Genomic DNA, 22849 nt, shown 5'->3' on the forward strand with positions numbered 1-22849 from the left:
GGTAGATAAGACTGGCCCAGAGTGCTAGTCTTTTTTCCTATAATGTTAATTTTATCAAATAATGTTCTGAGACAAAGTGCTATGTACAGCTAGTATTTGAAATCAGGATGTAGGCACTTCTAGTAATCGGCATCAGTTTACACATCTCCGTTGTCAAATTAGATGTCAAACTGGCAACAAACTGTTTAGATAAATTGGGTTGGAATACAGCAAAAAGTGAGTGAGGGAAAAATAAACTGTCTAGGAATGGGTTTGGAATCAACTAGCTTTGCTGGAATGTGAAAATAGCATGGTTTGAATTTCTTTTTGAGAAAGTCATAATTGGTGAAAACAAAAATAATAGGTTTTGTACACAGTATTATGTATACTGCTGGGTAGGGCACAAACATTTCACTGAGACCTTTTTAACTAAGTCCTTAAGCATTCATCATACCAAACACTAAACTATGGGCAGTCCTTTCTCTTTTTAGAATATGTGTTATTAAAAACATGCTAGAGTATTCAAATAGGCTTTGAGATTGGTTTCCATTTTGCTCTGTTTCGGGTTTTGCATTCACAAAAAATAGATAAAACAGACAATGAGTATTTGAAATTCCAAAGAAACTAAAACCGAAAAGACACTACAAAAACAGAATGCTAGGAGAAAGGAGCTAGGTATGCATCTTGATTTTCAAATTCTTCTACATCATTCACTGTAATATGATACAATATTAAAAATTTGGTACATGAGACCAGCTCATGTGATTAAAGCTCCAAAGCTGGGTATTAAGGAGAACCAATATCAGATTTCTCACTTCTTTATTTTTAAACATTCGGTTGAAAGAGCACCTTTTCATACAACTGGAAAAATGTGTGGACTAATGTGGAATTTCTTGTGGGAAAAACACTTGTAAGATGTAGCAAGAAGTGATGACACATTTCATATTTTTCCCTTATAATAAAAGATAGACACTCTCATTCTAGTTCCAGATCTACAGCTACCTTAGAAGAAATACATTTTCCAGGAGAGGAAACTCTTGGGATCAGCAGTGGCATTTTTCAAAACTGAAACAAGTTTCCATTTTAGTTCTTCTAGGGGTCAGAAGACAACATGATTTGCAACCGAGCTTTGAAAACTCATCAGCCACAACCAAAGAGCAACAGTCTAGAACTTCATGTTATCACATTTGTTCTCTATCTCTCTGCTCGGATTTTGTATCTGAGAACAAAATAGGCAATGAGACGTAAGGAGATGAAGAAAATTCCAAGCACAATGAAGTCCAAATAAAGTTTAGCATTTTCTACATCCAATTCTTTGAGGATAGCCTCTGACTTCTGAAAATGGCAAGTGTCATCTTTGTCACAATGAAGATCTTCTCGATCCAAACCATAGATGGAAAGAATGACACCTTCAAATCCATACCTATAGGGAGGAATCATTTGCGAAGTCAAACTCAAAGCAAGCATAGTTCAGCACTATGCTAGCAAAGAAATGCTAGAAATGTATAGCAACAGAATTACTTTTTGATTAGTATTTTATATTTGGTTATCCTGAGCACTCAAGGCAGTTAATAATAAATGAAATAAAGACTATAAACAGATATTGAAAACATACAGTTCAATTAATGCAAAAAAATAGTTATTTTTTTTTAAAAAAACTCTCCAATTGAAAATACAGGTGTTGTCTCAACAAAAATTTGTTTACCCCTCATGGTTAGCAGAGTTGCATTTGATTATTAGTCTGAAAACAAATAACTTGACCCCAAACAATTCAGAGACTTTGTGCTGGTCCAGGCTTTGAACTCAGGCTGTACAACTCAGGTACAATTTCAGATATCCAGCAGATCAAACTGGCTTACTCACATCTAGACTCCGTAAAGTGAAATTATATACAACTTTCCTGCACATTCATCTTTTTTAGAAGCACAAGAATGCATGTTTGCACAGCACGTGTATCTGTGTATATATACAAATACACATACCAAGAATAGTTAAAGATGAAAATAGCTAGCTCTGTGAAAATAAAGTTCCAAGAGAATTATCTAAAAAGATATAGATTTTGCAGAGTTAGCTTGAAAAAACAGGAAGCACCCTTCAAATGTACCTGACATAAGAGATGTAGGATATCCACTGAAGATAAGCAGGAATGGTATCAAAACTGACAAAGAAGCCTGAGAAGAGAAGAACTGGGATTGCTGTAACAGGACCAACAAATGTTGCCACCTTAAAAAACAAAAGAAATATTTTTTTAAATTAACAAATCAAATTGTGGATCAAACTTTTATCAGAATCATATTGGCTAAAAAAACCTGTTTTAGTGACATATGGTATGGACTACAAAAGCATAATGAGTACAGTTCAGTTCCAGCTACCAATACATCATTCCCCAACCTTTGGCTATGCTGGCTGGAAACAATGGAATTGGAAATCCCAAGCCCCTTGGAGGACATCAGGTTGAGTCAGGCTCACCAAAGAAAGAGATACAGAAGATCACATAAAGCAGAACAGACCTGAAGTGAGGTGGATGCTGCTCCAATCAGAAGTCCAAGGGACTGAGCCACAAGTGATGTCATGGTCCCCAATGCTGCAAACAGGACAAATCGCAGAGCATCAGAGGGCTGTGCTGTCATCCAGTACACAATGCTGCAGTAAGCCACAGGAAACATAATCTGTAGTAGAGAAATAACAGAATATGGTGCTCTGTTAAGTCAAAGTAAAGGAAGGAGTTATATCCCTATTTAACATCAAGAAAATAAAGTGAAAGCAAGAGGTGGGTCTTTGTCTTTATGAGCTGAATGATAATTTTAGTTCCTGTATCTATCAATTCACATGAAAAGTCAGATACTATAATACGTTTCCTACTTATCAGATGAGTCATGTCCTGTCACAGTGACGGTGAATCTTTTCGACACTGAGTGCCCAAAGCAGAATGTGCATGCATGTGTGTGCACATGCATGCTGGAGTGCTAGAAACCTGAAGACCAATTGGCCATTGCACATGCTTGTTTTTTGGCTGCTTTTGGTCATTTTCTGGGTTGTTTTCGGCCATTTTTCGGGCCATTTTCAGACTGTTTTCAGGGCTGTTTTCAGGCCATTTTTGGCCCAGAAAATGGCCTGAAAACAGTCTGAAAACAGCCTGGAAAACGGTCTGGAAAACGGTCTGGAAAATGCCCCCAAAACAGCCTGGTTTTTGGCCATTTTCAGGCCATTTTCTGGCGATCTGGTGCCCGCGAAGACCAGCTGGCCGACATGCATGTGCATGACGGAAACCAGAAGAGAAGCTGGCAATGGAGCGGGTTCCCACAGAGAGGGCTCTGTGTGCCACCTCTGGTACGTGTGCCATAGGTTCACCATCACGGTCCTATGAGGATTTTTCCAGAGTTAGAGCTCTAGTTTACGAAATGGTTGGCACATTTATTTATTTATTTATTTATTTAATTAAATTTTTATACCGCCCTTCTCCAAAATAGGACTCAGGGCGGTGCACAGCCAAGGTAAAAACAAGACATATATACAAACATGGTGAATCTAAAAAACTATTTAAAATAATTAAATGTTTTGGCCGAATTAAAACCATTTCCAATTTAAAATCAATTTAAAAATTAAAAAAAATTTGGTCAAGCCAGCCCAGCTTGTTGGAATAAATAGGTTTTTAGGGCCCGACGAAAAATCCGGAGGTCTGTTATTATGCGTAATTCTGGGGGGAGGGTGTTCCAGAGGGTAGGCGCCACCACAGAGAAGGCTCTCCCCCTGGGGGTCGCCAGCCGACATTGCCTGGCGGACGGCACCCTGAGGAGGCCCACTCTGTGTGAGCGTACTGGCCGGTGGGAGGCTATTGGTGGCAGAAGGCGGTCTCGTAAGTACCCCGGCCCTAAGCCATGGAGCGCTTTAAAGGTGGTCACCAACACCTTGAAGCGCACCCGGAAGACCACCGGGAGCCAGTGCAGCTCGCGCAGGAGAGGTGTCACGTGGGAGCGCCTCGTCGCCCCCATGATCCCCCGCGCGGCCGCGTTCTGGACCAGCTGGAGCCTCCGGGTGCACCCCAGGGGGAGCCCCATGTAGAGAGCGTTGCAGTAGTCCAGGCGGGAGGTGACGAGGGCCTGAGTGACTGTGCGTAAGGAGTCCCGATCTAGAAAGGGACGCAACTGGCGTATCAGGCGAACCTGATAAAAAGCCCCCCTGGCCACGGCCGTCAAATGATCTTCCAAGGACAGCCGTGCATCCAGGAGGACGCCCAAGTTGCGAGCCCTCTCCGTGGGGGCGAGTGATTCACCCCCAATAGTCAGCGATGGCGTCAGCTGGCTATATCGGGACGCCGGAAGCCACAGCCACTCGGTCTTGGAGGGGTTGAGTTGGAGCCTGTTTCTCCCCATCCAGGCCCGCACGGCCTCCAGGCACTGGGACAACACTTCAAGGGCATCATTGGGGTGGCCTGGGGTGGAGATATACAGCTGGGTGTCATCAGCGTATTGATGGAACTCCACCCCGAAGCCACGGATGATCTCACCCAGCGGCTTTACATAAATGTTGAACAGAAGGGGCGAGAGTACCGACCCTTGTGGCACCCCACAAGCAAGGTGCCTCGGGGTCGACCGCTGCCCCCCTGTCAACACAGATTGCGACCGGTCAGAGAGGTAGGAGGAGAACCACCGCAAAACGGTGCCTCCCACCCCCAACCCCGCCAACCGGTGCAACATGATACCATGGTCGATGGTATCAAAAGCCGCTGAGAGGTCTAACAGGACCAGGATAGAGGAATGACCCCTATCCCGGGCCCTCCAGAGATCATCCACCAATGCGACCAATGCCGTTTCCGTGCTGTGTCCAGGCCGGAAGCCGGACTGGAGCGGGTCTAGATAGACAGCTTCATCCAGGTACCGGGGAAGCTGTTGCGCCACCACACTCTCAACAACCTTCGCAACGAAGCGAAGGTTGGAGACTGGACGATAGTTAGCCAAAACAGCCGGATCCAGAGAGGGCTTCTTGAGGAGGGGCCTCACCACCGCTTCTTTCAAAGCGGCCGGCAGGACCCCCTCACCCAAAGAAGCGTTAACAATCATCTGGAGCCAGCCTCGCGTCACCTCCCGGGAGGCCAGTACCAACCAGGAGGGACACGGGTCCAATAAACATGTGGTCGCGTTCAGCCGTCCCAGGATCCTGTCCATGTCCTCGGGAGTCACAGGATCGAACTCCCCCCAGATAACACTCTCAAGACCTGCCTCAGTCATCCCGTCCGGACATACCCAGTCAGAGGCCAGCCCTTCTCGAATCTGAGCGATTTTGTCATACAGATATTGCACAAAATCCTCAGCTCGACCCTGCAAGGGGTCATCCCGCACTTCCAGATGGAGGAGGGAGCGGGTCACCCTAAACAGGGCGGCTGGGCGATTATCTGATGACGCGATAAGAGCGGCAAAATAGCTAGTTTTCGCCGCTTTTATCGCCACTAGGTAGGTCTTAATATGAGACCTCACCCGTGTTCGGTCAGATTCGGAGCGGCTGGTCCTCCAGCTACTCTCCAGGCGTCTTTTCCGGCGCTTCATCTCTCTAAGCTCCTCGGAGAACCAAGGAGCTAGGTGAGTTCGGTGCCGGGTCAGAGGCCGCAAAGGCACGACTCGGTCCAAGGCCCCGGCAGCCGCACTGTCCCAGGCGGCCACCAGGTCTTCCGCCGAGTCATGAGCCAGAATCTCAGGAAATGGCCCAAGCTCCATCTGGAACCTATCAGGGTCCATCAGGCGCCTGGGGCGGAACCACCTTGTCGGTCCCGCCTCCCTGCGGCAGGGTGCAGCGGTTAGAAAGTCCAGTCGAAGGAGCGAGTGGTCAGACCATGACAAGGGTTCGATGACTATATCCCCTATATCAAGGCCACTCAACCACTGACCAGAGACAAAAACTAAGTCCAGAGTGTGTCCCCCTGTGTGAGTGGGGTCATGAATTAACTGAGTAAGGTCCATGGCCGTCATGGAAGCCATGAACTCTCGAGCCACCTCAGACGTTTCACCGATGGATGGCAGGTTAAAGTCCCCCATGATGGCAAGTCTGGGGGTAGCCACCGCCACCTCGGCTATAACGTTAAGGAGCTCGGGCAGGGCCGTTGCCACGTGGCAGGGAGCCAGGTACGTGACCAACAAGCCCATCTGTACTCCATGACCCCACTTCACAAAGAGGGACTCACATCCGGCTATCTGTGGAACAGTGGTCTCCCTTGGATCTAGACCTTCCTTTATAATAACCGCCACCCCCCCGCCCCTGCCCTGAGCCCTCGGTTGATGAAATGCACGGAAGCCTGGTGGGCATATATCCACGAGGGGGGCTCCCCCCTCATGGCCCAACCAGGTCTCCGTAATGCCCGCCAGGTCCGCCTCCCCCTCCTGAATAAGATCGTGAATGAGGGGGGCTTTATTAACAACGGACCTGGCATTGCACAGCATCAGCCGGAGGCTCTGGCCCTGAGAATCTGGACAGCCTGGGGAACAAGAAAAGCATTGGGGGCCGGAGTGCGCAATCGCTCTAAGATAGCGAGTGCGCATTCCCCGCACATGATATGGTCCCCAGCTTCCGCCATATCTGCCCCTCCCACTCACTATGCTGATGGAACAGCCCTCTTCAAATCGAACTCCAACCCCCTCCCCGACCTCCGGTTCTGCGTCCCTGGTGTCGCAGCCCTTCGCTAAGGCTGGTCTTGAACCCAGTGGATTTCCCCCAGAACCCACCCTAATCCCCCCCGAACCCCTTAAAATTTTTGTTAAAAACCCACTAAAAAACCCACTTAAAAAACCCCTCAAACTCTTCTTAGCCGCATGCCACCTCTCGGGGCTCCAACGCCCGTCATCAAGATAGGCCCTCGATAACGAAGAGGGCCAAGCCTGCGAGAGGGGGGAGTCTCGCAGGGCACGAAGGTCATTCCCCGAATACATCAACGTCAAGGGAGGTGATAATTCATGGCCAATAGCCAGGGGCCAATTTGATGTTAACACAGTCAGAAGGAGTGGAATGCCAGATTTCAATAGAGTTCCATTGGAGCATGTGAGACCTCAGTGCCCTCTCACGGCAATGGCGGGAGTAAAATGCTGTTTCGATCCGGCAGGGGTGACCCAGCCCCCCTCTCACGGCGGCTGGTCAACCACGATCGTCCAGAAGGCCGGAATTGAGACAGTAGTTATAGACCCACTCCACCACGACTTGAATCCCCAGATGTAAACCTCCATTCAATGGAGGGAAAGAATGGGATCAGGTCAGTCCACAAAGTCCAAGCAGGCTCAAATAGCGGAGATCATAACCGTCATTACCTCCGGGGAGGTCAAGATGGCACCTAGACCTGGAGATGAATTGTTCAGCAGGCATATCCAGCATGACATCACCACATACAGGGGGGGGGGGAGAGCGAAAAGGAGAGCAGAGGCAACAAACTCCATAGGGGGAAAACCCCTCAGTCATAGTCCAGCTCTCCCCTGGCCCCTCCCAGATCTTCTTTGCAGCCATGCTGCTTGCCTCGCCCAACCTCGCCCAGCCTCCATAAGTCCACATGGAGGCCTCTGGGATGACCGAGGGGCCAAAACAACGCCCCACGGTCGCCCAGGAGATCCAAAACGGCCAGTGAGCGGCTGCCAACCTCTCCGACGCTCCCACGCACCAAACTATGGCGGCTTCTTTCTTGTCCCGGCGGCCGCCATTTCCACGCCGCCAGCATCGCCGTCGCCGCCGCTGCCAGCCTCCCCGTCCCTACCTCGCCCCCCTCTCCGCCCCTAGCACATGTCCAGGGCGGATTGGGTTGGCGAGGATCCCAGCGAGGGTGCTGCATCGCCGCCGCCGCGGCGCCGGCGCCGTCATCCTGGCTCTGCCGCCTTCGCAAGAAAAATCCGCCGCCGCCCTCCTCCTTCAGGCCGCTCTCGCCGTCCTACGGTCTCCGCAAGCCTCAAGGACACTCTAAGAGGCCGGAGACCCCTCAACAGAGAGCCCCAACACTCCTCCAGCTGGGCCAGGGCTGCAGCGGTCGAAATTCAGCCCTCCAGAGGCCCCCTGGAGCCATAATCACCCCCCCGAGGATCACCCGGATCACAGGGAAGCTGCCATCTTGCGCATGCGCATTAGGTCTCTATATGTAGATGGGGATTACTGGAGCAACTTCAGAAGCAGACACAGTCTTGTGAAAAAATACAACTACTGTGATAATTTGAAGTGTGTGTTTTCTTTGCCCAGGCCCATAGAATGAAACATATTATTTTAAATGCTCAGCACATGCCTAAAGTTTTGTTTATTTATTTAATTTATATGTAGCTCATTTCCCTGATAAGGCAACTCTAGGCAGCTTACAGTTTTAAGCTAATCGCAACTGAAATATAGCTAGTTTATATTTCTCCTCAAAATTTGGCAGTGGAATAATGGAAACTGATTCATGAGACCATCTGTGACTTAAATTTTATTTCTTGATATAATTCTAGAATGCGATTTGGGCATCTCATTTTCCATTGTATAATAAAAAGAAAACATTTACAACTCGTTGTATACCATATAGCATATATTTATGTACTATAAATGGATTTTTAGCAGTATTCATATTCCTGATAAAATGACATATTGCATTTTGCAAACCGCGTAAGAAAATTTCATGTGATTACTATTGTTATCTATCTTCCTGTCCTAAAATAATGATGAGGTACAGAGAGAGATTTACCTGAAAAGGGACATCCGCCATAGTTTTAGCCAAGTAATAAGCCTTCAAACTGTACCAATAATTCAGATGTTCTCTAAGAAATACTCCCATCTCAAGAGGAACTATATAGAAAAATAAAAATAGCACTTGAAATAAATAAAATCAAAAGCAATTCTAGAAATTAATGCCATAAATGATAGTTTCCTACTCCACAGCAAGTAAGAGAAAAAGCTACTTAGATGCTCTCCCGAGTCTCTTATATTTTGTCTTGTCATACTTAGCCTCTCCTTCATTTGAAAATGTATGATTTAAATGTGCTTATTCATTAATATATTTTATAGAAAAGCCATGAATCAGTTTTATTTTTATGAATATGTAATTCTGAAAAATGCAGATCTTCACAATTTGTTTTTTCAAAAGTGAATTGCACTGTTTTAGATATTTCAGGAAATTCTTTCCCTAATATATTATGCAGGAAAATTCAGTTTTGGGATATATTTTTTCCAGGTTTTTTTAACTGCCATATACTGAACCAATAGCAACCTCTATTGAATTAACCACAAAATCTAAGTGTAAGCAGTAGGTTTCAAGCTTGGCTCTTGGAATAACTCCTGAGGAGGACATGATTCCTCCAGAGATATATAAGATCAACAATTCCTGGTGGGAATCCATCCTGACTAGATTCTTTCAAGAAATGGGTAAAAGATACTGTATGTTATACTTCCCCATTGGAAACAAATTATAATATACCTAATCTTTAAGAAGGGCAACTGACAGGAATTTGCCAATTATCGTCCATTTAGTCTGCTATATATTTCTTCTAAGCTGTATACTAAACATCTTCTGAATAAATTAGATATTTGGGGAGCAGGGTTTCAAAAAGGACATAGCATGCTAGATTACTGTACCACTTTGAAGGTGATTGTTCAGAAATAAACAGTGGGTATACAAAACAACTCTATGTTGCTTTTACTGATCCCTCTGCCTTTGATTCCATTGACAGGTATTGATTATAGGAGAAACTAGCTAGAGCAGATATCAATAATCATCTTCTTAAACTATTGATTGGATTACAGCTAGAATAAGAACAGGCCCACAAGGGTTCTTGCTAGACTATGTTATTGGAAAGAGGAGTTAAACAGAGCTATTTACTTGCTCACCTCTTGTCCCAAAGGTGTTTTTTTCAGGAGGCAACTGGACTTTCTTGTTTTTTTCTTTTGAGTGAAATGTCTTCAAAAGAAAAAAACAAGAAAAGTCCAGTTGCCTCCTGAAAAAAAGCATCTTTGGGACAACAATGACCTGGATGACTGAGGATCTTTATAGACTTCTCCCTTCCTATTTAACTTCTATATTAATGATATTACAATGGTCATGAAGTCACAAAGTATTTTCTCCCTTTTATTTAATGGATAGAAAATGCCACTATTAATGTATGCTGATGACATGGCTCTTATTTTCTGTATTGAAACTGGCTTTAGCAGATTAATGACCAGCCTTGTTGTGAAAATGGAAGATAATGGAGAAAATGGAAGATAAATAATAAAACAAAGATAGTAAGGAGAAAAGTAAAAGTGAATACACATGGACAATTGATACTAGACATGAATCAGCAGCCTTAAAAGTTCCACAACCCACTTGACTCCTGGAAGATTCTTTTCTTTTAAATAATAAGTCTTTAATAACATGATTGTACATTGTTGGTTGATCAAAGGGATTGTTTGATAAGCAAGCACAACTGCAGGTCTCCCATCCTCCACTTTGGAGCAGCTGTTGGGACTTTAAATAATCAAACTCTAAAGTGAAAAGACAATTTCCCTCTTAGTTGCACAGATTTAGCAATGAAGGACAAGGATTAGGTTGGAAGACTAGATCTCTTTCAGCTGCTGAATTCACTTACCTTGCAGTAAAGAAAAAGGATTAGGATGAAAGGCTGCTAAAACCAAATTAGCTGATTAACCAGAGGGAAGGGGATAAATAACCCCAATAAATGGTCAGAGAGAGGGAAGAGTTTTAACTGGTAAACAAGCTTCCTTTTATTGTTCTCATGTTTGTTGGTGAAAGAGTGCTAGCCAAAGTGGTAGATTTAAGATATTTCTCCTGAATCTTGATTGGGAAACATCACTTGCTACTGATTATAAAGGTAGTCTTTAACATTCTACACCAGGGGTGTCAAACTCACGTCGTCACATTGTCATCATGTGACGTATCATGACTTTTCCCCCTTCACTAAACAGGGGTGGGCGTGGCCAGCTCGTGATGTATCCGGCCCGCAGGCTGCGAGTTTGACATCCCTGCTCTACACTCTAATCTGTCCCCATCCAAGTTCTTGGGTGTTTGTGTAAATAGAGCTATCTACATTATCTTTCATTAACTAAGCCAAGCAAGAGTAGCTGGGTTGTGTGAAAATGGGGAGTTATCTGACAATACCCTCCAGTGGAAGAACTAGGAAACACATATGGGAAATAGGAAGGAATATTTGAATGATCAATTGATAATCTCAGATTCAGAAATATTTAAACACATGCATGTTTCAGGTACCAATCACTTTTCCGAACTTACACCATGTTGCAAAGGCTGCAAACACTGCCCAGCCTCACTGCTCACTGAGGTAAAATTCAGTTTGGGAACCACTGCAGTTTACACACATTTTTTCCTGCCAACTTATAGATTGGAGGAAAGTGGATGTATGGATGAACTATATGCTGTTTCCTGGGATCATCTGCCACATACTCCACAGAAAAGATACATTGGCTTGGGCAAATGCAGGCAAGTGCTGACCTTAATTCAAGAAAGCTGACTGGGAGACATTAGGACAGTCATTCTTTCTCAAACCAACTCACCTCACAGGGTTATTGTTGTGGGGAAAATAGATGGCAGGAGTATTAGGCATCTTCACTGTCTTGAGACATATATAAGGCAGAAAATGATGATAATGGTGATGATAATATATGCACCTCTGTAAACTCTGTACAGCCTTTTTTCTATGAACCCAAAGTGCTGCTCAGTCCTTGTGTGTGTATGCATGTATGCATAAAACAACTACATGGAGTTTTATTAGTATTACTGAAACCATCTAATAGATGGCTTATCAAACTATTAGCATATTAGTAACCTTCCACCACTGGTGCCATATAAACAGTTCGAGCTTCTCTTGTGTTTCCTTGCCAAAGAAACCAAAGACTAGGTTTTTTGGGAATTGAAGTTCAGGATATTTGGGAAGCAACTGATTAAAGAAGCCTAGTTGGCTGTGTGATACTGGTTACTCACATGTAAGCACCGTTGGCATGAGAGCAGCAAACATAAGAAACAACATGGAAAAAAAGAGGAAGCCAGAATTGCTCAGGACTTTCTTAGCTTCATTTCCAATCCCCAAATACAGCAAGCCTATCAGAAGTCCAATTCCAATGTGAGATGTTACCCGCAGATGTGTCAGGACCTGTCAGGAAGGAAAATTATCTTTGAACTAAGAATATTTTTGACTTAGCAACTCCTATACAGCATGCTAATGTCTACACATATGTATACACACTTCATGACAAACAGGATGATGTCTCTGTATAGCATAGAAGCGGGAATGCAAATAATTTTATAAAACAATGTGATTTTTATTCTAATCTCACCTAAGAGGCTTTTTATATGTAATGCTTCCAGTTAATGGTTCCAAGTTAGTGAAAAATTAAAGTATCTTCCTAAATTTTTCAGTGTGAAAAAAAGGAATAAGTTTGCAGTAACAATCAGATATGAGACAAAAGTGAGGGACTGGTGGGACGACAAAAAAGGTAGAAAATATACTTGGGAAGAGAATACAGGACCTGGCAGAGATTTTTGCTAGAGTTCACTTTATAATTTTAATTCCATACATTTCCAGTATTTTGTACTCATTAAGGTTGATAGGGATGCCCTAGAAGGGAGAAAAACTGAAGAACTCTGCTAAGAGCATGGATGAAGCTACAGAGATGGTAGGTCAAAACAGATAAAGAAAAAACCTCAGAGGCTTAAATACTAATAAGGTGTTTAGTATTATTTAAAGCACGTTATACATCCATATAAAGTTTTATATTGATAGTTCCCTTTACATCTCCTGACTTTGAAACGTAATGATTAAATTATGCAACACTAAAAGAATCAACCTATCTTTCTTTTATTTTATGCACTTAATATCAGTAATATGGCTTCATAGATCAAAATGATACTGGTAGTTTACAAGGCACTTTTCTTTCTTATACATAAAATCTGAACCTTACCGAATCCCTCATTATGGTGAGAAAAGTTCTTTTAAACAGAATGCAAAACTGAGTAAGACAGCTGGCTGAGAAGCTATGACAGCCTTCCATAGATGAAGAATCCTGGTGCAAAACACAAGTGGAAAAGAAATGTTTGGTTTGTATTGTTTCTCGGGTTTCAACACCAATATCAATGAACATAACTTTGATTCTACAAATTTGCTGTCTAGCATTTAAGTAAGTGTTATATTGAATCAAAATTTGGTTTGTTGCAGTTGGTTTCTATTGAAGGACAAAATATTAAAAAAAAAATGCTGGCTGGGTTACTTTTGGGACAGCTGAAATCATCCACTGATTTTAAGATATTTTAGCAGATAGATAATGTTGTAAAATAACAAAATATATAGGCAAAATGCCAAAATAAGCCAGGAAAACAACCAAGTGCAGCCAGATCAGAGAAACATCCACAATGCTGGCACAAAATCAGGTCAGACTGGGCTAGACCTACATTTGTATCAGCTGACTTCTCAGAAGGCAAAAAAAAAAAAAATGTAAACATACTGAATCTAACAAAAGCTCCCCCACTTCTGGGCTGCAGCAGTGATGTCTGACCTGGATTCAGCACACAGTCAAATAATTTAGCTCAGTGAAGCGTTGGCCATTAGAATATATTGCTTAATATCAGACATGATTTTAATGGAACCTAAATTGAAATAATGTATGACAGGTCTGACTCAAATTTACAGTTTTAAGATAGAAAAATATTTGTTGAATCAGATTTAAGATCTAGTCAACTAATCTTTAACTTTCTAAACAGAACTCAACCATTTGATTTGAATTTAAAACAGTTCTTTTTTGAGGTATAGCTCCTTCTCAACAACACTAAAGAAGAACACTAAACATAGCCTTTACCACTAACAACTAGTGATATATTTATCCATGCATGAGAAGTTCTTTCTTAGACTTGATTTCTCTTCTGTTCCAGGTGAGAAAGGTGTTTCAAAGAAACACTGTAAATACTTTGAATAAAATACTTCGCATGATATCAAGTTTCAGCATATTATAATTTCACACTTAAAAATAACTCAGACATTTATATCAACTATAATCTTAATCTGTCACTTCCTTTGTGTTTTACCAGACTTGAATGGACAAAAAAAACCCGAAATTAAACTCAGTGTTACTACAGGGATTGAATTTCAGACATAAACCTATTCTGGATGGACTGGAATTCCCACTTGAAGAACAGGTTGGCAGTCTATGAGGTGCTTCTGGATCTAGCTTTCATGCTGAACAGCCACATGACATCTATGGCATGGGATTCTTTTTACCATATTGACTATTAAATCAATTTCACTTCTCTCTGGAGAAGAAAGACTTCAAATTAATAACACATATCCTAGTTGTTGCAAAATTGGACTATTACAAATCATTGTGAGGTCATCCTTGAAGATAGTCTTAAATTGCAGATGGGCCAGAATTTGGCACTATAATGTGGGGAGTTTATTTCTACAAAGAAAAAGTAACACTGGTTGCTGGTTGTTTTCTGAGCCCAGTTCAAAATGCTCACGTTGGCATATAAAACATTTGGGACAAAATTACCTGAGAAGCACCCTTGCATACTGGGGGTTTTATTATGGAACTAACTGCTGAGTCAGGTTCACTTTTTATTACAGTTTAGAAATAATTCAATACTAATGATAATACTCAATAAGTGGATAAAAATACCAAATCCAGTCTAAACATCTGCCTTGCTATGTGATGAACCAAAATAATAATAAATTTATTAAACATATATGTCACCCAACTCCCAGCCAAAGGAAGCGCTTAAAACTAAAGAACTCAAAGAGCTACAGTGACCGACGTGATCTCCTTTACTTTGAATTACCTCTTCTGATGGTTTGTGCCATAAAAAAGGGTTAAGTTCATTTTCTCCTCCAGAGTTTCTCTTGTAATCTGCATCACACATTCCCTCTTGCACAGCTCTTACAAGCCTGCTATTCTGATCTCCATATTCACCAGAGGCGACCTCCATCACTAAAGAAGTAGAAAAAACTATTTAATCCTACTACATAGTAAAATAAAAGTGAGATATATGAAGCATTATTCCTAGCTGTCAGGTATGCATAAAATTGTGGAGTTTGCCAGCCATCAAGATAAAGTGCAACAGCATGTACAGAACCTGCCATTTTCATCAGTAGGCAAATAACATATTGCAAAGTTGTGCCACAAACCTCAACTGTTTGGGCCATACATGGGACAGATTGCATTGTGAAGCTGTGACATGGGTGACATCAGAAAACAGTCAGGGCTTGCATCATTATGCCCTGACTAACTCCCCTACATCAAAATGACTATTGCCACTTTAAAGCATTTGACCTGCATTTGTAAACAATGCTGTAACCACAAATTTTTATGACATACAGTTCATAATTTTAATTAAGACTAATATCCATTGGAATTTTAAAGATAGGAAACTGAGTTCCAGTTTATGTGATAAAACTGTACTGTTTCAACATCTAAGGCAGCCACTTAAGCACAAACAGTATCTTGGAATTAGAAGCAATAGCTCGGATACATGGCAGCCATTGAAAATTAAGAAAAAAACAGTAATAATTACAAAAGATCTAAGAATCAGATAAGGAATTAGGGTTAGGCCGTATCAGTGGTGGGTTGCTACCAGTTCACCCTGGATTGGGAGAACTGGTAGCAGCGGCAGCGGGAGGCTCTGCCCACCCATCTGGATGCTTCTGTGCATGCGCAAAAGGGTCGCACGCGCACATGAGCGCACACGCACAAGCAAACCGGTAGCAAATTAAATTGAAACCCACTACTGTGCCATATTCTCTGGAATGTATGCTTATTTCCAATATGAATATGAAATTATCTCCCAAATAAAGCCTGTCTTGAGCTTCTGTATTTTTAATCATAAAAGAGAAGGAAAACATTGATCAAATACAGCTCTGTTGTGTTTTACTTTCTCTTAGTTTTACTTCAAAGGGTTTTTTTCAACGAACTAGCTCTGGCAATTCTATCTACCACTAGAGGGTATAAGATATCAATAAATAGATACCATATAATTACCATGCATAGGTATAGACACAAAAACAGACACACAGCACACATAGAAATTCAGTATCTTGTGAAAGCTTGTGAAAGAAAGTTAGAACCTCCATCATTTTGCTCACCAAAATCTGCTGGATTGTGATATGTTGGACAATTTAAACCCAAATCTCTCAAATAAGGGACTAAATTTAATACTTTCCCACGGTAAATGCATTGCCCTTGGCTCAAGACATAGAGCTGAAATAAAGAAAAACAAGAAATGATGAAGAATATTCCTGTCTAGCTTCAGAATTATGATATGCAATCTTATTACAAAAATATTATCTAAGTTAAAGGAGAGACACTGACATAGTTAAATCTCCAGGATGTTAATATACTTACTAAGAAGAACCAATAGGATTTTACAGTATATGATATCTCTTTCCAGGTTTAACTACTGGAAGATATTGCTTGCATTTTAATTTATTAATCTCTCTGCTCATATACATTAAAAACATCTATTTTTCTCATGCCTAGCCTTGCTGTACAACATTTTTATATCAATATTTTTCTCAGGTGTAGTTTTAAATTAGCCCTAAACTTTAATAAACAAAATTACTTATTACATATGTTAGCATACATGCACACTAGGGCTAATTCAGATCTAATTTCTAATCCCATTTTTCTCATCATAAATTTCCTAAATACACAACCTCAATATTTTCAATTTCTCAACAATTTCCTAATTCCACTATATTATATTTTAATGGCTGACAAATTTCAGTATGTTAAATAGTTTTTTCTTATTACAAATGGATTAGTAATTTTGATATGAATTGTTAAACTATACAAATTATTGGAAATCTACTCCGAAGACTTATTTCACCTCACAGATATGTTTTCCTATCTTCACAGAACTACATTCAGTCACCTTAATGAACAGTTATGATATGGCTGATCTATCTCAATGAACAGATTTACTGAACAGCAGCTATTTTCATCAAGCAAAGCAGTCATTCTGCTCATTTGCAGAAAAACAGGATACCCTTCACAGAGGCAGTTTGAAGAGGTATTTCCTTAGACATCCAGCAAAATAAAGCATTATTAATTACATCTGCATAAACCTATTACATATCATATGTGGAACATAATAAAGTCCAAAGTCTGAGAAAGATTGAGTGAGAGTTAAAAAGCTGCATGAGTGGAAATATGTGTGAACTTAGCAACGTCTCGTGTTTTATTCCTGTGCTAAACATTAGGGCTGGTAGATCTTCAAGGCAGCACTTGCTATCTGACCAAAGCAACCCTTTCAAACCTCTTCTCCCTTATGAAATTAAACATCCTCACTTATATTCATCAAAATGATATGGTTACTTTCACTCAGCTGCTATGGTTTTGAGATCTGATGAGCAAAGCAGATTGACCCTGCCTAGATTTTTGCAAAGGCAGAATATTACCACATCAAAGTGCTGCAGTGGAATTCTGTGGGGAAAACCACCTTATTAAAGATAATTACTTTAATATTTAGGAACAATCTGTATACTCCCAATAAATGCATTTACTACAATGTAAGCATTTCGAAGGAACAGCTGGCAAAGGACAACTTCTCTATAACACTCTGTTCTAACTGATTCCCAAACAAATTTAACTACATTGATTCATCATTTTCTGCAGGTGATGTATTACAGCTTTTCTCTGTGAATGATGGTTAAATATGATGCTAACAAAAGATCTTTTAATAATGAGGAAAGGCCTTTTCAAGACCAGCATCCAAGTGGCTATGACACAGTGTGCACATATACATGTCTTTCAGCCCTATGATTCTACCTGATCGAAAAGTTCGAAGAGTTTGGCACTGGGCTGATGGATAGTGCAGATGATGGACCGGCCACCCTGGGCTAAAGCCTTCATCAGAGAGACAACTTGAAAGCAAGATGCACTGTCCAGGCCACTATGGAAAAAATGAAGAAAACACAGTTTGTCCACTTTGTTCTTTTAATATCCAAAACTGATCTTGGAATAAAGAGTTTGAATGAAAGTTCAGCAAGAGAATCCTACAAGTAATCTGTCAGTTTTGGAAGGCAATTTTCCTTTTTGCTTCTTAACTGCAAACTTATTTTTTACCCACATTTTAGCTTGTCTTTTACAAGGTTGCTAATATCATATTCTGTGCACCAAAATGTAGCCTTGACTCCCTCATCTATCAGTTATGTTTATGCTTATTATATATTATTATGCTTATCACATATTATATATTATTCATATATAATAATAATATTATATGTGATACATTTTCACATATCACAGCACATTCAATGTTGGAGTGTCATGAACCCTGAGCAAATTAACCTCTCATTTTGGGAGCTTTTGAGAGGGCTGGCATATATTCAATTAATCAATTATTTGATAGGAAAGTAGTTTTGTCAAATAATACTTTCTGAATGCAAATGAGATATTGGAAAAACAGAAAAAACACATGATTCATTTTGTAAAGCAAAAATTCTTAAATATAAACAATTGCAAAGCATGTAATTATTACAATGCTACTAGAAACCTCTAGATCATACTATATGTATGTATATTATACTGCTGTATGTATACTATACTGCTGTATACTATATAAAGATACTGTCTTTGCTTATGCTAGTCCTTTTTTTAGAGGAGAAACGAAGTCTGGACTATAGCTACCCGACATTTTTATTTCCTTTTTTTTATATTTATTGGGTGCCCTGAGAGCTTCTTGAAAATGTAGGAGGCTGCCCCTTTTGTTGCATAGTCATTTTTTCTATTTGAAAATAGAGAGATTGGCAAGTAACAAGAATATGTCCATGAACCTCCTGATATTCTCAATGCCAAATAGTTTGTTGTTGTTGTTGTTGTTGTTGTTGTTGTTGTTGTGGCTGTTGTTATTATTCAAGTTATTTAAAAAAAACAACCATATTATGTGGAATACAAATATAATGTCACTCGGGGGGGTTTTATACAAAGAGGTTCTTTTTACAGAGGCGGGCAGATGGCAGTTGAAGACATTACAGACACTGTTGGCTGAAGGGATTAACTTAACTTGGCTACAATATAATCAACTACAATTGAGATGGAAAGAGGACCAAAAAACTGGTATTATGTTGCATGAGGAAGAATTGGTTAGACATATAAAAGAGAAAGGTCCAATGCATATTAAAAGGCTTTATAATGTTTTGTTAGAAAGGGATTCAGAAACTGAATTAGTTAAAGATTGTATGATTAAGTGGGCACAAAATTTTGAAGAACCAGTGATGTTGGAAACATGGGAAAAAATTTGGGTTCAGAATGTTAAATTTACACAGTCGCAGAATTTGAGGGAAAACTTTTACAAAATGTTTTATAGATGGCATTTAGATCCTAAGAAATTGTCGTGTATGTACCCTAATGTTAAGCCAAAATGTTGGAGGTGTGATTGTACAGATGCTACATATTATCATATTTGGTGGACCTGTAAGAAAGTTAAGGCTTTTTGGATAAAAATCTGGTGGGTTATGCAGAATGTTTTAAAGAAAAAAATCCAATTTTCTCCACAATTGTTCTTATTGGGTATAGTTAAGGGTTTTACAGTGGATGAAACAAAGTTGATTTTGTATATGATTACAGCAGCGAGATTGTTGATAGGCAAATATTGGAAAAATGAAGCTTTGCCCACTGTAGAAGAATGGACTTTGAAGATGGCCAGTTTCGCTGAGATGGCGAAGATTTCAGCATACTTAAAAGATCGCTCACAAGAGACTTATGAATGTGAATGGAAAAAGTGGATAGATTATGTGCAGAACAAATATCAAACTAGGAAGTATCAAATAGCTTTTTATTGATAGTATTATATTATATTAAGATAGAAATATTTGAACTATGTGAAGATGAAAAATGATATGGGGGTTGGGGGGGTTCAAGGTTTTTATATAAAGGGGATAATGATGGGGCATATTCTATGGAAGTCCGGGGGGGAGGGGAGGGTTAGGGGGGGTTAGGGAGGGTGGGTTGGGGAGTTTGGGATGGGTTAGGGGGGTGAAAATGGGGTGAAAATGTAATTGTAAAACTTTTACAATAAAAAAAAAAAACAACAACCTTGAAACCAACTCATGAAGTCATGGTGATGGTGATCAATGAATATAGGCATATGCTTTATATTTTGTTTTTCTTATGGAATTCAAAGTAGTATACATAGCAGTAGGCAACTCTGGTTAAATGCAGGATTTCACAACTCACATACACTGCACTTAATGAAGAGATTTTTATTTTTATTTTATTTTACTTCAAATTTATATACCGCCCTTCTCCCTAGGGACTCAGGGCGGTGTACAGCCAAATAAAAACACATAATAAATACATTAAGAACAGATTAAAAGGAAATATCTCAATTTGGCCCAAAATTTAAAAAGATAAACAAATTTAAAATCATTTAAAAAATTTGTTAGGCCAGCCCGGCTTGATGGAAAAGGTAAGTTTTAAGGGCACGGCGGAAGGCACGGAGGTCTTGGATTCTCCTTATCTCTGGGGGCAGCTGATTCCAGAGGGTGGGAGCCCCCACAGAGAAGGCCCTCCCCCTGGGGGTCACCAGCCTGCATTGCTTGGCTGATGGCACCCCGAGAAGGCCCTCTCTGTGGGAGCGCACAGGTCGATGGGAGGTCATCAGTGGCAGAAGGCGGTCTCGAAGATAAAGGATATATTAACACAGTAATTTATACTGTGTATTTATTTACCTGAAAGGAAGGCAAGATTCCCCCCACTCCCAAATAATCATTATAAGTGGATAGAGATGCAAAAAATTGCAGAGTGTACTTTGAAATATATGGGTGCTTCTAAAAATTAGCCTAAGGACTAGCTGTTGCTTGGCAGGACCAGCTACCCTGTAAATTTAATCTTTTAAGAATGAAATCTAGTTTTTTTTTTTTTCCTTTAACCATCCAACTACCTCTTCTCCTTACTTTCTCATTCTTTCTACTTTTTTCCCTTTCTTTCCTTTTTTTTTTTGAAAAAAGTTTTTTGTTTTATTTCTTATAAATATATTGTAAATGTACATTCTCTTATTCATAATTAATCCCACATATACATATATTTTCTAAAGAAAAACAAATTCTTTTTAATTATATTCGGGGTTCCTCTTTTTTCCCCTTTTCTTTCCTGCTGTAGCTACTCTACTTTGTCCCATCTTCATCCTGTTTTCCCATTTTGTTTTTAACACCTATGAGGAAGTGTCTTTTCCTCTGTATGAGAGTTATTTGTGTTTGTTTGTTTGTTTGATTGAATGAATTCTAATATATAGAAATCCATGAATTTTATAACTCAAGTATCTTGTTTTACAGATAATTGAACAATATTAATGATTAATTAAATTTATAGGATTTTTTTTGTCTTAAGTATGTCAATTTGGTGTTTGATTTTAGCATCAAAATATTTTTTTATTTGATTCTGGTTTACATGCAGACATTTATTGGATTTATTTAGCCAAGTTTTTAATATTGGTTTCATCTGGAGTTAACAATCCTAGGTTGACAAGGTGAGGAAGCTGAGCATTACACTAAATTTTTATCTGTGTTTTAGTATATTTTTCTTATCCTCCCTTTGGAGGGAAAGAATATCTTAAATTCAGGATTATATTCATCTTGATATAATACATAAATGCACAAAGTGAATTTCCACAGTCAAAGGTCACTTTTTTCTTTAAAAAGATCTATTTAAAATTAAAACATCAAGATGATACTTTTAACTTTTTAATACTTTAGATACTAAAAATAATAAATGTTTAAAGCTTATTTGTAATAATTGTTAGCCTTTTACTCCAGAACACAAATTACCTGGTAGGTTCATCAAAAAACATAACTGGTGGGTTGTTCACCAATTCCAAAGCAATTGCAAGACGCTTTCTCTGCCCTCCTGAAAGGCTTCCAGTGCGAGTACTGGCACACGACAGCAAACCCAAAGCTGTCAGGATCTCATTCACCTGTGAAGAGGAACAACATAAGGGAAACTTTGGTAATAATTTCTGTAATTGTATTATATCACAATAGTGATCTCTGAAACATAAATATCTGAAACTAGGGAAGTGTATAAGTAAATATTTTATAAAATTTCTAATATGCCAACTCTGAAGTATTAGGAAGCACATTGTTTAATATTTATTTTAACATAGTTCAACTGTTTGGAAGTTGCTAGTTCTAATTATTGTTAAGGTTGTAAGGAAGCAAGACTAAGTAGTCATTCTGGATGAAAACTATGATCCTATTCAGTTCGGCAGTTCGAATCCCTAACATAGGTCTCCTGCGTGAGCAGGGGGTTGGACTAGATGACCTCCAAGGTACCTTCCAGCTCTGTTATTGTTACCTATTATTTTTATTTATTTATTTATTTATTAAATTTTTATACCGCCCCCTCTCCCGAAGGACTCGGGGCAGTGAACAGCCAAAATTAAAAACACACAATACAAATATTAAAATACATTAAAACAAAATTAAATTATCTTAGGCTTCTCCAATTTAAAACCCCGTTACCCATAAAATTCACCCAATTAAAAAAAATTTTTTTTTATTATTTTTTTTTTTAACCCAGCCCGGATTGCTGAATTATTGTATTATACACTCGGCTAAGGATCCATTTTATCATTTATTAGCGGTCCCTTTCTCATTTCTTATTTAAAAATCAAATGAAACATTGGGGCTACCAAATTTGGACTGCAAAAATGGACATCAGAATTGCCGCAAAACGCCTTTGTATCTCTTTACTTCCATCTTTATCGGCTCAAATATAGTAGACCTATGAAAGAGGAATCCCTTGCACCCCAATTAGAATGTTCTAAATCACTGGCACTTAAATTTTAGGTAGATACCAGCCTTTCTCAGGAAGTCATATTCTATCTATCTATCTATTGTATTTTTAGTCCATGCACATTTTCCACAAATATCCATTTGATTTCTTTCTAAGT

General features: G+C 40.0%; 1 protein-coding gene across 1 annotated transcript in view; it reads right to left on the reverse strand.

Moving 5' to 3' along the window:
* Nucleotides 1-1173: 1173 nt before the first annotated feature.
* Nucleotides 1174-22849, reverse strand: part of ABCG1 (ATP binding cassette subfamily G member 1) — a 52818-nt gene continuing 31142 nt past the window's right edge. Inside the window, exons 6-15 of the mRNA XM_070943491.1 lie at nucleotides 21726-21871; nucleotides 17728-17851; nucleotides 16044-16158; nucleotides 14744-14892; nucleotides 12877-12978; nucleotides 11900-12068; nucleotides 8654-8754; nucleotides 2490-2648; nucleotides 2084-2202; nucleotides 1174-1402 (exon numbers count right to left, since the gene is read on the reverse strand). Coding sequence (XP_070799592.1) covers nucleotides 1174-1402; nucleotides 2084-2202; nucleotides 2490-2648; nucleotides 8654-8754; nucleotides 11900-12068; nucleotides 12877-12978; nucleotides 14744-14892; nucleotides 16044-16158; nucleotides 17728-17851; nucleotides 21726-21871 — 1413 coding nt within the window. The remainder of the gene's footprint in view (nucleotides 1403-2083; nucleotides 2203-2489; nucleotides 2649-8653; nucleotides 8755-11899; nucleotides 12069-12876; nucleotides 12979-14743; nucleotides 14893-16043; nucleotides 16159-17727; nucleotides 17852-21725; nucleotides 21872-22849) is intronic.

Source organism: Pituophis catenifer, unplaced genomic scaffold (assembly GCF_029215685.1).
Source record: "Pituophis catenifer annectens isolate HBS135680 unplaced genomic scaffold, rPitCat1.0.hap2 SCAF_4, whole genome shotgun sequence".
Classification (NCBI taxonomy): Eukaryota; Metazoa; Chordata; class Lepidosauria; order Squamata; family Colubridae; genus Pituophis; species Pituophis catenifer.